General features: G+C 37.9%; 1 protein-coding gene across 14 annotated transcripts in view; it reads left to right on the forward strand.

The window, feature by feature from the left end:
• Positions 1–15,761, forward strand: part of PANK1 (pantothenate kinase 1) — a 43,489-nt gene extending 27,728 nt beyond the window's left edge. For all 14 annotated transcript variants that reach the window (XM_066191242.1, XM_066191236.1, XM_066191240.1 and 11 more), the window contains 5 exons: positions 6,463–6,716; positions 8,143–8,319; positions 8,718–8,841; positions 13,535–13,660; positions 14,281–15,761. In XM_066191242.1, the coding sequence (XP_066047339.1) occupies positions 6,463–6,716; positions 8,143–8,319; positions 8,718–8,841; positions 13,535–13,660; positions 14,281–14,340 (741 nt within the window). In that variant the 3' untranslated portion in view covers positions 14,341–15,761. The remainder of the gene's footprint in view (positions 1–6,462; positions 6,717–8,142; positions 8,320–8,717; positions 8,842–13,534; positions 13,661–14,280) is intronic.
• The last annotated feature ends 607 nt before the right edge of the window (positions 15,762–16,368 follow it).

Below are 16,368 nucleotides of genomic sequence, written 5' to 3' on the forward strand. Positions count from 1 at the left end.
TGTATAAACTGACACTGGACAACAGCTTCAGGACTGCTTGGTCAAAGCTCTGAAATACCTGTTTCAAGCATTTGACCACTAATTCACCTCTAGAAGTAGAGAATATGTGCCAAGTCTAAATCTTGCTATTGCAGGATTTAGTATTGTAAAATGCCTTATGTGGAGAAGTCTTTAAACCTTCCTGTTTGTTACTTAGAAGCAGTGTGGAAAAACTAAGGTATGTTTATGAACGTTGTTATTTTCCTTAAAAAACTGGCTAAATGCTAGTAAACTCATTTGATCTAGCTACCATGCTTTTGTTCGTGCCCTTTATTTTCCTGTGTATATGCTTTTAAGTTACTTGTCTTTCATAGTATTTCTCAATGTGACTGTATGATTGCATAGATTTAGGACAGAAGATCCAATATATTGCAAAACAACATTCAAATCCCAAGGAAGGAAGCCTTCTAAGATTATAGAAGTTTTTCTCCTTAAAATAGAGAGACAAATATCCTGTTGTTACTTGTGTCTGTTCCTTTGTCTGGTTCTGAATCCCTAAATGAATTAAATAGGTTTGATCTTTACATCTCTGTTGGTTTTGGGTATTAAAAATAGCATAAAATGGTGAGACATATTCTCTTTACCTTAAAACTGATTTTTTTTTTTTTCTAAAAAAGGCAACTTAATCAACAAAGCTAGCTAGGCTTAGCTATTTCAACTCCCTTATATGATCTGCACTGTTGGAGAGGTGGATCCCTGAAGAAGTCTCCGTGGTCTGCTTGCTGATTGCTGGCGGCATATTGGATCTTTATTCAGTCAGTAGCTTGGCAAAGCATGTGACTCATTCTGAAGATCTGAATGCTTCCCCTAGAAGTAGGAAAATTGACTCTATTCATTAAACTAGACCACAGAAATAATATTACCAACCATATGGTTATACTTAATGTTCATTGAAGAGAGCATCAGTAAGTAATTCACCAAAAGAACTGTTTCCACCCTAGGGGTTTTTTTCTTGTGTTTTTGTTCTTTTTTTACCTCCCTTCTGAACGACTCTGAATGGTCTTTATGGCTGGCTGACTTCATTTTCAGGTAACAGTGATGTTAAGACATGGATGAATCTGCAACCTAATTTTTTGTAATCCTTCCTCCTTTCCCCAACTACATACTGTCACTTCACATATGCTGTAAATGCTCAAGTAACCACTTCTGTAAAAGTAAGGAGTCCTTAGACATACTTGTTTGTGAGAAGAATCTGTCAGTGCTCTGTGACTCCTCCATGATAGCACAGGCACATTACTTGCACACAAGTTTGCTCTTAATGTAGTGAGAAATAAATCTTTAGTTTTACAAAACTGCCACTCAGTTCTGTAAAGCAGCTCATCCTGAAGGATGGGCAGGATGTGGGGAGGAAGGACTATTCAGACTTTTGATTAAAACCTGCTCTATTATAAAATTTCTGTTGATTGCAGTGGCTCAAAGGTGGAACCTCTGTATTTGTTTCCTGAACAGGCACCTGCAAAACCTTACTTGTCTTAATACTTTACTACTTTACTACTGTCTTCAGTGGGAGCAGCATCTGTGCTAAAAACCCCCAATCACTTAATCAAGAACATTTGGGACAGGGGGAGAAGGAAATCTCTTACCAACACAGACTCAAACTCAGGCCTTGATCTTCCCGTAAAGGAAAATTCTTTAAAAGTGAGCTTGGCTGTTGGATAATGATTTTCTTGTGCCAGTTATTAGCTAATTCTAAGGCTTGACTGTGTGGTATGAGCTGAATACCTGAGGATGACTTATAGACTGTGTTCATCTTAAATGAAATAAACTCACTGCTCTGTTGTAGGATTAGTGAGCTCTGTAACTTTCACAGTTAGTGTGAGACAATCAAAAATCTTCTTGCTGAGGAGGCTGGAGGGGCTGTTAGGGCCGTAGGGGCTAGGCTGGAGTTGAAAGTGGCATCCAGAGAATGGGTAAAGTAACATCTTCAGAGGGAATGGGGGGAAACAGTGCATCTCTTCCCTACCAAGAGAGAGGAGAGATCCTTATAGCTCGCTGTTCAAGAGGGCAGAGCTCTGCAGAGGATTCCTAATGAGTGCTTTTTTTGCCCAAAGCTGATGCAGAGTGAATCTTCTGCCTCAGTGAATGTTGGACTTGCAGTTTATTTGCATTAGACTTTGTCTTGCTTGAATGTGAGTGGTTATTTTCAGCTCCATAAAGTAGCTGGGTTGGGGGGTTGAAGTGAAGGTATTCAAAATATAAAGAAAGCAAAGTCTTTTTGAAAGTGGAGGCGAGGCAATGGGAGAGAGATGGAAGGAAAAGCTAGATTGTAAGCTATTCTAAGAAACAAAACCTGGAGCAATGCCCAGCAGACATAAAAGCCAGTGATACAGTAAATGAGGCTGTTATAATTGATAATTAAAAACTTGCGAGATGTTATGTTCCTTACAGTTTTTTACAGGAAAAAAAATATTTCTCATTCCAAGTCCAAGCGAAAAATGAACTTGGAACTGCATCTGGCTTCAAACTTTCCTGTGTTCACCAGAACACAGTAAAAGTGGGTGAAATGTTTCAAGAGCTGGAGGTTCATCCAAAATATGTCTGCACACCAATGGTGATGCATTAGGCTTCAACCCCAGTGCATATATGTCATGGTTGCCCTCAACTCACTTCTAGAGGACTGGGCTGTTTCATGTTTACCTTGCTGAAGTGGATGTATTTGCTCACCCATAATAAGGAACAAATGGGACCCAAGTCTTTGACTAATGTGCTTCCATACTTGAAAGCAGAAACAAGCTGGTACCATGTTTTTTCTTTTTATACTGCATGGTACTTGAATACAGCTAATTTCTTTTTTTGTGTGTGTTATGCATACTATTTAAAAAACAAGCCAAACTACAAAGAAATCTAAATCTAAATTTCAACAGATAACACAATTTTCCAAGACTTCTTGCAGGAATACAAGAGATGATCTTTTATTCTTCTTGGAATAATATCTGTAGGCAGTTAACAACAGACTTTTTGTATTCTTAAAATCAGCTGTGTTTCAGGAGTTTGTTGCTTAGGTTATAGGGGGAAATGTTGGCTACTTTCTCTTGGTGTGTTGCACCTGTTTGCAAGCATGGTTGAAATCCTAAGTCACTCCTTTTGATGGTCCTGGAGAGTTTCTTGAGGTCGAAAGGTTTTTGTTCCCTTCCCCAGTATTTAAAAAAACAGTCTTAGAAAAGGACTACACTCTTACAGCTACAGTGTAGCTATAATGCAGAAAAATTATTCTTTAAAAAATGTACGTGTGGTATCCCTGTAATCATCGTAAATTTTCTCTCCAGGGTCCTGTGTATAGTACTTTGTCCTGCAGTTGTTCATCTCATAGCACAACCTTCTGACATAACCTCTAGAAAGGCACTGTGCTGCATATAGTTACGGGAGTGCAGAGTAGGGCAGCTTGACCATTTTGCTGTCTGCTTTCAAATTAGCAGTTGTAAAGGGCTGGAAAATGCCTGCAAATCCATTTTGTAAACGTTGTAGGAAAAACAACCAATTAAAATGTGCTTCTAGACACAGCTTCCATTTTTACATATTTGCACATAAACTTTGGCTTCTCTAAGGGGAAGCAGTTTGAGCAGCTGAAAGCTGAGGGTGAGTAGAGTGTGGTGGGTCAGATGATGGCAGCAGAAGATATTATTGCCTACTTGGAAATTAGTTACAATGGTTACAGGTACATCTATTCTGCAATGCAGTTTTGCTGCTTTGAGACATTGTGAGCAAAACCACAGTTGTATATGCAGGGAGAGGGACTGAATTGTGACAGTGGCTCTATCGTGGCTTCTTGCACAAGGTTGGGTTACTACATTTCTTGAATCTTTGCCCTAATTTCTTTTTAGAAATAAGAACAGTCGTGGCTCAGTAAGCTATTTGGAACCTTGGGTGCCTGGTGGCTGCAGAGCTTTTGGTTCTCTGAAGGAAGGTGTATTGACATAGAATACTGATGCCTGTCTTGATTATTACAAAAATTAAAACCAGACTTCTGCAACGACACAGGAAAATAGTTTTTCAGTTTGCCATGAATATCATACATGAAAGAAAGCAGTAACAGGACTTTCTGCTTACAGCATATCAACTGTTAAATATAGCACAGAGCTATAAAATGCAGAACAAATTTTAGTGTGTCTTTTATATGTGGAGGGCTGGACCTAATAAAACCTCTATGTGTAGTGCTTGACAGAGAACCTGATTAGTTTCTCTTGTTCTGTTCTTACAGAATTGGTGAGGAGGCTGGAGAGTTTGTAGAATCAAGGGGTTTATCTCTGGTTTTGTACCGATGTCAAAAGTGTTCTACTCTGATTTGTGTTACTTGTTTGTGTCTTGCAAGGTCTTTGTAAAAGTGTAGCATGGGTCAGACAAAAGCAGCTTGTGGCTGAGTATTTGACTTACATTAGAAGAGAGATTTGGACAGTAGGGGCCATAAACCTGCTAATGTGTCTTTGTACAACAGCTCCTGGTTCACAGCACGTTTGTGGGTCTGTGTTAGATCATGTTTGGTCATGCTACATCCAGCTTCCTCACCAAGGTGAGGAAATTGACGCTGTACAGCACATAACCTAGGGAAAGATCGTGGATAGTAACAGAGTATTTCCTTATGTCATCCAGCTATGTGCAATGTTTGTTGAAGTAAATAAATCCTGTAAGGAGTGGTGACACAGTGGACTCCATGCAATGTTCATTGTGATAAAGAGTGCCTGAAAGGTTTATTATGTTGATACCTTGTGTCATACCTGGTCTTGTGTATATCTTGGAGCTTTTCCTCTTGGTCTAATAGTTAGAAATTGACTAAGTCCAAGATATTTGCAAAGTGGCCTTAAGAATTTTGTAACATTTCTTGAAAAGCTTGTTCTCACGATTTATGCTTATTCTTTGTATTTGCTAGCTAAATGGCTCAAGTCTTTCGTGCTGCACTTCTCTAATTTTAATTTGTGTAGCATTGTGGTAATAAAAAAAAGTAAGGGGATTGCAGAAGTTGCAGGAGGAAATACATATGGAAGAGGAAATGTTTTCCACCTCTCTTGCTTGTCCTATGAATAGCTGGATCTATATTGAGGTCTTTGAGACTGCTGGTTTGGGCTCTTTTTGGTCCTATTTCTTTTCCCTGGTTACAGGATTTGTGGAGTGTCAAGTAAAACAAAAGGACAGACCCAAAGAGTGGGGTGGCTTTCACTTAGAGCAAGTCAGAGCTGTGTGCAAGTAGAGCAAAGACTTAACAGGGGAGATTTAAATAGCTTAAAAGAATGTAACCTATTGACTATGCCTGTTCCACAGAAATATCTTCCCTCTTTATAGTGGCTTAATATAGCTTCCAGGATTAAAAATAGGACATAGTTACCCATGTAAATCTTCTCCGTTAGCCATTAGGAAAACATCCTGCAGTATGCAAATGCTGGAGAAGCAGCTGTGTACTGCGTAACTCTATTATGCTCTTGTTGCTCTTTTTTTTTTGCTAGAAAGTAGAGTTAGGCATGACCACCTTTGCATGCGTGAGGATGAAAATGACCTCAGAATTTGGATGGGCAACTTTGCAGGGTTTTTTTGCCCTCTCTTCTACCTAAAAATGGAAAGGAGACTTTCTGCAGTTGGTCAGTGAAAGGGATGTTATTCCCCTTTGAGAAAAAGATGTTATTTCTAATTCTAGTGAATGGAATGCTATGGCAAGTAGATATGTCTGTTGAAGTACAGTCACGGTGCCTGCAAGATCTGAGAGAGAATGTATTTTGTCAGCTTTTGTTACTGGTCATCTGTCTTTTCTTTAAGTTATATTCTGCTGAGGGCATGGGCCTGACAATCTTTTTGTTTGGATTTTTTATATGGTTTTTCACCAAACATAGAAGTTAGGCCCCTGTTTTTCATGAGGCATTTTAAAGTGCTCATTGTGATTTAAAAAAATAACCAGAATAACTAGTGACATGTACTAAAATAAAAAAATCCACTGTATATTTAATACATATTAACATAACACATGCACATCTTAATGCTTCTATTGAAAATTTCATTAAATTGCTGGGAAAGGTAGTTGGATGATGAACTAAAGTACTTTGCATCCTGAGGAATGCTGCTGTGTAGGCATACGTGTGATACTGCCCAAAAGCTGCAGAACACGGCTCCTCTTGGGCTGGGAATGAGGGGAAAGACCTTTCTTGTGTCAGAATACTAAGGAGGAGAAATGCTTCCTGCTTGCAGAGCCCAGAATATCTCAAAGGCAAAGGAACTAAGTGGCATTACTGCATAGCACGTCATTGTTTTGGGAGGTCGCTGTTGTCAGGCAGATAGTGAATTTTTATTTCAGACTTCATGCTTAGATCTTTGTACTACTTAAATAGCATAATGTGTTACTATTAAAGTGATCAGAGTGCTTCAGTGAAGCCTTTTGTCCTTCTCGGTGTTGTATTATACTAGGAAATGTGTGTTTCTTAATTTCTTGTTATTCTTTTACAGATGGCTGATCTACAGCTCTATAAACTGGATGAATTGGACTGTTTGATCCAGGGTCTCCTTTATGTTGATTCTGTTGGTTTCAATGGCCAACCAGAGTGTTATTATTTTGAAAATCCTACAGATCCTGAACAGTGCCAGAAAAAGCCTTACTGCCTTGATAATCCATATCCTATGCTGCTGGTTAACATAGGCTCAGGGGTCAGCATCCTAGCTGTGTATTCTAAGGACAATTATAAAAGAGTTACAGGATCCAGGTAAATTTATTTTTGTTTCTTTTATTGGTTTTCTTTTCTCCTTCACAACTGAACACGTAGAATTAGAGAGGGTGACCGGTTGCTACAGCTCCAAATTGTGCATGTATTCCCATTTCTTTTAAAAGCCTACCAGTAGCAAGGCTGAAAATATCCTAGGATACCTTCAGAGAGGGGATCTGTGAAGGGAAATCATTGAACTGTTCAACTTTAGACCTGCCTTAGTCTCTTTTTGGTGTTCTTACCTATTTCCCATCTCTTGCCATGAATTACCAAAATAAAACTGTCCCAGCAAATGAATGTTCTCTCCCCTGCATTCTGTTTCTCTATATGCAGTACAGATGGATACAAGTTCAGTGGGAGGCATTGGATTTCTTGCAGTTCTGGGTCTTTTTCAAGCACAGAGATTTTGACATCTTTGGTAGACATGCTTCTAATCCTTTCTGCTATGGAAGGAAAAACATGACTGCAGTGTGTTGTTGACTTGTTACAGATGATGAAATCAATACTGCCTTGTGGCTGGTGTGCAGAGCTTTCTGCTGTTCAGATACTGAGTATATTACACAGTGCTCTGAGGTGTGTTCTGAAAAACCCAATAATCCAAGAGCACGGACTAAATGGTGTTCCTGTGTGACCTCCTGTGCTTTTTCATAAAGTGCAAGTGTGGTGTCTCACTGGCCACCTTGTTTTCAGTGCTGTGACTGCAGGCACTGCAAATATGCTAACTTTGTCAGTGGCCAAGAAAGAATGAGGAAGGATATAGAGATAAGTAAGTTGAAGTTCATGTCTGTAAGACTGAAAAGTCCAAAGTAGAACTTTACTGAGTTAGCAACATGTTATGCACAGTTAAATGCTCCCTGCTAAATTTATAGTCAGTAAATACTGTACTTCAGCCTTTACAAAATAGTCAAGTGAGTGCTCCTTGCTCAAAGTTCTTGCAGGGAAAGAACATTCAGGGCTGATGCTGGGCATGCTTTGAACAGAAGCCAGCCAGACTGCTTCCTGCCACTGGCTGCGGGTGGGACAAGATCTGTCTTGGCTGTCAGCCCTTATAGGTTCTTTGTTCACTGATCATTCTTTTCTCACTCATTTGAGTGCTCTGCTGGCTATTCTTGTGCAGAAAACTTTAGTTAGAGTGCTACAAATAGTGGTGTCTGTGGTGTTGGACTGGACCTTATTCTTAGCTAACCCTTTAGTATAATTTCTCCAATTTAAGGATTAAGGACTCAAGTCTAGTTCAGTTAAAACCACACTGGATGACACTTATGTTGAATAGGAACTCAGTGTAGAGTGTCTGTGTTCACTCCTCTGAGGGAGGAGTTGTGAGATATGGTTGGCACCTGTGTACAGCATGCTGTAAGTGGCAGTCTGGAGGGTTGTGGTAAAAGCTGGTTCAAGCTGCTGGTCTGAAGGCACTGTGCTTTTCTAGCCTTGGAGGAGGAACGTTCCTGGGCCTGTGCTGTTTGCTCACTGGCTGTGAGACGTTTGAAGAAGCGCTGGAAATGGCGGCGAAAGGAGACAGCACCAATGTGGATAAGCTGGTGAAAGATATTTATGGAGGAGACTATGAGCGGTTTGGCCTTCAGGGATCTGCTGTAGCATCAAGGTATGTGTTAATTGAGCTGTTTGTAACTGTCCCTTGGGAAACTTCCTGTGCATGCTAAACTGAGCGCATAATCCCTGGACTATGCACTGTGTCCCTGTGGAAATGTTACTCAATGTATCATGGGGTTTGTCCTTAGATCTCTCACCTACTTCTTGCTCTTTTTTATTAAACAGGTGTAAGTAATGCCTGATGCAGTTTGCTTCCATTTAAATTGCAGTTATTTTGGAAGTGTCGTTACTCATTGTTGTGCCTTTCTAATGAGATCCCTTTTCACATTTCAAATCTGTCACAAATGAACGGTTATCAAATCCAGCCAAAGCTTGCTAAATGATAATATTTTAAGGGCTTTTATCACTCCTGAATATCTCATGTTAAAGGACATGATCTTCCTCACACAGCTTTGGTCATATGATGAGTAAAGAAAAGAGAGATTCCATCAGTAAAGAGGACTTGGCCAGAGCTACTTTGGTCACCATCACCAACAACATAGGTTCTATTGCTCGTATGTGTGCATTAAATGAGGTAAGTTATTTACCATGAGCTTAAAACCTTTAGAAACAACATAGTGAGATGATCAGGGTGCAAAAATGCAAATTGCTGACATAGATGTGTCACTGGCCTTGGTAAACATGCATGTATTAAATATCATGCCGTAACTCTTGTGGCTTGTTATGTGTGTGCTTTGATGCAAAGTGTAAGGCTGTTCAAGCTTCAAAGCTAAGGAAGAAGGTAGAAAAATTTGCTGTAAAGATCTCTTTGAGGCACTGAGCTTCAGCCTCGAGTGTTCAGTTGTTCGCAAGCTGTAATACAGCTTGTTTGTAATACTAAGTATTACTCTGTTACTTTGTAGTTATTTACAGGTTTTACTATAGCGTGACAGAATTTATTTTGAGTACTCTTTTGCTTGGATTGTTTCCATAGCAGGATGGGTTCAAAGTTTATATTATGTTAAATGTTTGGATAGATGCAAGTTCCATTGCACCGTGTCAGAAAGAAGAAAAATGCAGTTTATTTTCCTTCCTCAAACTCCTATCAGGTGATTATTACATTCTTTTCATTAGGCATGATAAATAGGGATGGATTGTTCCATCCATGCACTACAGCTTCCAGCAGTTACAATAAAAAACAAACCCAAAAAACCCCACCAGAAACCCAAACATTTAGGCCCTTGCTTTTATCTGCAGATTGCATCCTTTACAATTTTGTGGTAACTAACACCTTTTATCTGCTCTGAGCAGATAATGAATTTATATAATTTTTTTAATACACAGGTTTAGGAGCTGCACAGCATTCTGTTGGTAAAAATTTACTGCTGCTTTTATATTTTTAATCAACAACACACACAGCCAGAAAAATTGAACAAAACAAACCCAAGAAACTCACCAAATTGCCATCTAATCATTTCATTTGGTCTCATTTAGCTTATGGCTTTATCAGAAATAGTAAATAATTAATCACTGGTGCTTTTGGAGGGTGTGGGTTTTGATGTGATTTTTAATCAACCTTTGCCACATCTCCCTCTTGGTCTTTCCAAGACAAAAGGTGCTAATACTTGGTCTCCTTACCTAAAAAAAGAGAAGACACTCTTTTATGCACTGCTTCATCTTTTTTATCTTTTTATGATTGCAATTTTAAAATTGAATTATAAGATCTTAAGATCATACTCAGAGTGTGGTTGCTCAATGAATTTATGTGACGGCATATCGATAAATTTTGTGTTCAGAGGTCCTTTACTAACAGTTCATAATATTTCATTTTTGTGAGCATGGAACTCATATCTAAGAAATCATCAACCATCCCTCTATGGTATCGTCTTAAAGTGGCTAATTTGAAGCCTTTCATTGTGTCTGCGTAATCAAGTGTCTCTGTCTTTCCCCCTTTCAGTTGTGTCATTTCACTTTTTTAGTTTAAACTTCATCTCCCATTTTTACCTCAGTCATGGGATATGTCTCTTCAGCACTGCTATGCTGTTCATTTTTTATTCTCTTTTGATTCTGTATGCCATTATTACGTTTGTTGCTCATACTTCTCTCTAAAGGACTTTTAAAATATATTGATCAGCACAAGTTGTACCATATGCCCCTATCAAATGCCACGGATAACCTTCCTTTATTGTGAAAAGTGGCAACAGACATATATTTCTTTTCTTGGCAATTCGACTCTTTCTGTCAGGATGATGCTCTTTCAGTGTTCTCTTTGCTTTCAGCTTCTTTACAGTGTTGCCTTGTGGCATGGAGTTCAAGCAGCATTGTACAGGGCTATCAAAGCATAGAGAGTTGCAGCAGGGAGCCACATGCAGTACATTCAGAGGAGGAGATAGGCTGCTAACGAAACTAATGCTTCTGAGTCATTGTGAAAAGGTTCCTAACATCTGTGTTCTGGGGGCAGGCCTCTTGAAAACTGATGTGATCCTTAGAATTTTGTGGAGGAATGTGAACTTATGTGTTAAATATTCTTCATTTCGCAGTGTCAAAGCAGAATTTCTCCAACACTTGAAGTAAATTATTTTGTAGTTTTAGAGAATGAAAACTTCATTTAGTCACTTTGCATACTATTAAAAAGAGAAACATACAGTATCATTTCAAGTAAACTTATCTTCAGATAGCTTGATCTTGGGGAAAAAAAAAAACAAAAACCAAACAAACCAGAAAAACTAATGCTATCATTCTACTAAATATTCTAGACATTTAAATTGCCTTTGGGACACATGGCTCTGACTTACGGCAAGCTTGATGAATCAAATCCTCAAATAAGAGCTAAATAAGCAGTTGAATATGATATTCTTTTGTGGAGCTTGTATGTATTAGATTAGGCTTATGGTAAAGCTCACTTTTAGGTTGACAGAATCAATTTATGCCCTGAAGCAAGACTTTCTGATAAGTTTTTCCCAATGATTGCTGCTTTAATATTGTGTTGAAAATGACTTGCATATGTGTAGGAGAAAATGAGGCTGGGGAATAAATGAAATATTCTGTCCGCAGAACTTCAAAGCAAATTTGCTTGCACAAAGTTGGCAGGGAGTAGAAAAATTCCATAGTCTGGAACCATTTGGCCACAGACCCTTTGAAATGGCCTGTCCTAGGCACAGCAGAAGTGCATAAAGGAAACTGATATCCTGGTTTATACTTTTCTTACTCACAGAACATGTAAGTTTGCATCTGAACAAGCTGCCTTGCAAAATTATGTGCAGGGTTTTTTATTGTGTTATAGATATAGATTTCCTTATTCAATAATATTGGGAAATACGTGAATATACTATATTAAAGTTATACTATAGCTTTCTGCTGCAGGGTAGTTGAACAATTTAACAAGACCCCACAGAGTGAAAGAGTTCAGTTCTTTTCCAGGATGCTGTAATTTGATTAGCTTAAATAAGCATGTCACCACCATCTCTTCAGCAGTTTAAGATTTCTGCCTTTCAGCTTTGAAAGTTTCAGCAGTGGACAATTTAAAAGTAAATTGACAAGGCTCCCTTAAGAGTAGCATTTTGACTTCTGAAAATGCTAAAGTTTTTTTTGGCTCGGTTCAGAAAATCTAGGAAACTATATTATTAATACAGTTTTTAACTTTGTCAACTCAAGGAATGTTTGAAACAAAATTGAAATTTGCATGTTGATATACAACTGTTACTCTAGTAGATACGACTAGTAGTTTTAGATTCAAAATTTGCAGTCATTTTTATGCTCTCTGTTAGGTAGTTCTTCTGGTAACAGTAGCTTTGTTTTTATATTCAGAGAAAATCATATGCCTGTGAAATTGAAATGTAGATTCTAATCAATTTTATGCTATGGCATTACATGAAATTAATTAGTTGCATATTTCTCCCTCCTTTGTCTGAAGTTGCTTCAGAGACAAAACTGCCTTATCCAAGGATGCAGGGTGCTCCTGGCCACGTTCCACAGAAGCATTTTGAAATTTAGGAAGTTCTTATTTTCATTCATAAATTCCTGAGTATGAATGCATGCTGATGTGCCTGCAGAGTCTAAGGAGATAGATGACTAAAGCTAAATTATTTCAATAAAGTTTATGTTGCTGCCTTTGGTTTGAGGGCAGTCAGGCTCAGTGGAGTCTGGGTGAATGAGTTAGAGCATCGGAGGATCAGCTCTCTCCAACACTGAGTATTCCAGTGAGGATGTTCCCTGGGGTGTGTCACAGGCACGGTCCTGGACATGGCACCACTGTGGCTGTAGTGCAGGACTTGCTGCAGAGCCAAGTGTTGGGCTTTGTAGAGCTGGGTCAATGTAGAGCTTGCTAATTCTAGCCCCTAGGCAGCCCTTCTGGTGAACTTCTGCAGAAGACTCTTGAAGTTACATTCCTAGGGCTCTTCAGGACTCTATAAAAGCTTTTATCTCCAGGATGTGGCCTCCTACTGAATCTTCCATAACAATTCTGGTGTGTGATGAACATCATCTGGTACCAGTGCAAAATGCAAGTGCAATTTTGTGCATAGCAGGCAGAACTGGGCTTGGTAAGATAGTTATTGGCATTGTTGAAACACCACACAGAACGACTGCTTGCATGTGCTTATGTGACGTACATACAAGTAAGGATGGTCTGTGGCTTTCTCACTGGCAGCCTACTGCTGATGGTTCAAAAAACCCTTAATTTCCTGAATGAAGACTGAGTTCAAATGAGCTATGAAACAAAGGAATGCCATACGTATCAAGAATTATGCTGGCCCCGTTTCACTTGCTTTTTGAAAATGGAGTCACAGTTCTGATAAAAGATAATGAAAGATGCTCCTTCCCATCTCTAATGTAATCCTTCCCAGATACCCTTCAGAGGTTTTCCATCTGGATTCAATGATCATAGTGATCTCTGGAAAGTTGCTTCATTTAACATGCAGAAGGGGAAAAATGTCTTCAGTGTGGCCATATACAATTAAAAAAACAAACACCACCACCAAAATGCTCATAATCTAAGTCGTGTTAGGAAGATCGTGATATTTATTCAATATTTTAGGCAATTATTGATCATCTGTGATAATATCCTCTCACTTTCTCTGTAATAAAACTCTACACCTCCCTGCTCTTGCAATGTCACTTACATAGCGGTCAGTAACTGCAATATTTTTTGACTTTTCAGTTTGAAGTACTTAAATGTAACCTAAAATTCCCATTTAACTTTGTAGTAGAGGCAGAGGTACATGTTAAATGAGGCAAGTCATTTAGCTGAATATAATTTTCTGGTATGTTTTTCAAATTCAATTTTACAGAACATCGACAAGGTGGTGTTTGTTGGCAACTTTCTCAGAATTAATATGATTTCTATGAAGGTGCTAGCATATGCTATGGATTATTGGTCCAAAGGACAGCTAAAAGCTCTGTTTCTGGAACATGAGGTAAGGAAATATGTGTTGAACTTCTATTTGTGAGTACAAAATTCTTGTAGTTCTTTATTTGCTGAACTTGAAAGGGGAGAAGTGCCATTGCTTTGAATTGAATGCACAAGCTAAGTTCTGCATGAATGCTATTTAGTATACAAGTTTATTTGAAAATACTACTTGTTAACTCCTTGTTTGATCACTAGTCTTGTGGTATGTGCTGTTAAACATTGCCCATTTCTCATATTTGCTTTCTGACCTTGATAGCAACAATGTTCATTTGTGTGGGCTGGTATAAGAAAACCTCAAGTATAATTCATTTTTGTAAGCATAATTTTGAGACGACTACCAGATGGACAGGTCCGTAATGGAAACTGCCCTGCCTCAGTACAGCATCAATATCACAGTTCTGTAATTATTTTTTTTTTTAATTTTGGAGAACTGTGTAAGACTTTCTCCAGTATCAGGCCCTTTCTTCTATCTAAGGATGATCTTATTAAATCATATTTTAGATATAGCAAATATTTGGCAGGGCTGATGTTCTTTTAGTTGCCTTAACAGAACTGAAATATTTGTGTTCATGTTGTGTCTTATTTTGGAATTTATTGGTTTTGGTTTTCTTTTGCCTTTGTTGAAAGGGTTATTTTGGAGCTGTTGGGGCTCTTCTAGAAATGCTTAAAATGACAGATGATCAGTGATGAAGCTGTCTGAAGAGATTCCTACTGTGGATTCTGCTGGGTAAGAGTGAAAGCCACTACAAGGATGGAAATGAAGCCATTATGGTAGTTCTACCTGCTGGATTTGTAAATAATTTAAAATCCTTTTAGCTGATCTTTAATTTCTGGGTTTTGACCTTATACTTCAGAATTCATAATGGGAATGATGAGGTTTTTTTTCCTGTACACTGTATTTTTTAGGGGAAAAATGTGCAAAGTGGCCAAACATACAGATTTTATGGATTTATTTTAAAAAATGGATACTGTTTAATGTAGGACCTGTGATATGAGGCATCTGCTTTTCTTCTGGGGTTTACTGATTAGTGTGGTAATTTTAACTTCATTTAGTAATCACTCTAGAAGATTTTTTTATCTTATTTTCATGACGTTTCATGATTTGTTCTTGGTTTCAAATGAAACTGCAAAACTGATGCATTTTACTGTGAAAACTAGTCACTGATTTTTTTTGCCTTTCCTTTCCTCATTAGATGAGACACTTTAACATCTCTCTGCCCCCCCCAAAAAATAAATTTGCAAACCATTCTGTGGCTAAATGTGTTTCTTTGAAGGAGTGTAAGGAAGCTTGGTAACAGCAGGGGGTTTAAGTCTGTAATTTTTCAGTAGTCATGAATTGCAACAGGAAGAGACTGCCAACTGGTTTTGCAGGGCTGATTCTTCTCTATAATAAAAATTTTAAAGAAGATGTGAACTAAAATTTTAATTATTAAATTCACACTAAAATGAAAATCTATTTCTGATGAAAACCTCTGACCAATGTCAAGAGTTCTGTAACAAAGATGTTATTCACACTTGGTATTAGATGGCAAAGGGAGATTGTCTTCTGTTATTTTCTGTAGTCTGCAAGTTTTAACTTGTTCTTAATTGAAAACTACTGATAACAGCATTATTAAAAGCCCAGTTACTAAAATTAGAAAAATACTGACTAAGGTATTTTCTGCTGTTAAACTAGTGTTAACTTTCCCTCCAGGACACTAAAATTTGAGTGTTTATTCCAATACAGTATTTTTTACCTTTTCTGATTTGTGGACCCCTCTAGATTTGTTTCCCAAGTTGAATTGAGATCCCTTTGAAATCCATGTACTTAGGTTGCTCCAGAGCATGTATAAACTTGCTTTCCTTGGACACCTTGAGGGCTCACAAATGAGAGGCTGAAAAACAGTTTGTAAATTGTTTTGTCTTGCAAGGCTGTATGTGATGCCACATAATGTAAATGACTCATCAGAGGGACAGTTTACAATTCAGTATATTTTTGGAAGGGGGTATATTTTGCTTTTTAAAGTCATTAACTTACATATCTCCCAAATGTTGAAAGATGGTACTATTAACTGAAGTGTTAACTTGTCTGATGGAAATAAAGACGACTACTGTTTGGACAGTTTTAATGTATCTGTGGAATTCATTTCTTGAAAGCAATGATGTGACATATGTAACACTTTTTTTGTGACATACATGACTACTTCTTTCCACGGTAATCATTTGCTTCTTCATAACAAAGCTTTAGTCTTTGCAGCCTTTTGCCTGCTTGAAGTTGACTATAAAGGACTGTAAACAAAAATATGAATAATATTAGCGTGTAATAATAATATTACTATATTAATATTATAATGAAGTTGATATTTTCTGTAATATTGAGCTTGAGATAAGTGCAGATGGTTCTGCTCAGTGCCTATATTTTTGTAATAAAGAAAAGAAAACTTTGATTAAGGTTATTGGCTAACTTTTACCTGCGAATAAAGACTCACTTGTGCACTGTTTTGGGTTTTTTTAAGGAAAACTTCAGAATGTTAAGAGGTAACTGTGCTTCTTAGGATAAACAGTAGAGGGAAGCACTACATCAGCCATGTAACTGCTTGATTCAGAGAAAGATCCTGTCTTTTTCTTGCTGTCTATTTTTGAAGGGAATTTGATATGGGAATGTCTGTCACTTAGGTGTTCTTGCATTCTTCCCATTTGGACTTGTGAAGGAAGACTATAATGTTAAGTAAACAA

This window comes from Chamaea fasciata, unplaced genomic scaffold (assembly GCF_029207755.1).
Source record: "Chamaea fasciata isolate MVZ Bird 193981 ecotype frontalis unplaced genomic scaffold, bChaFas1.0.hap1 SCAF_9, whole genome shotgun sequence".
Classification (NCBI taxonomy): Eukaryota; Metazoa; Chordata; class Aves; order Passeriformes; family Sylviidae; genus Chamaea; species Chamaea fasciata.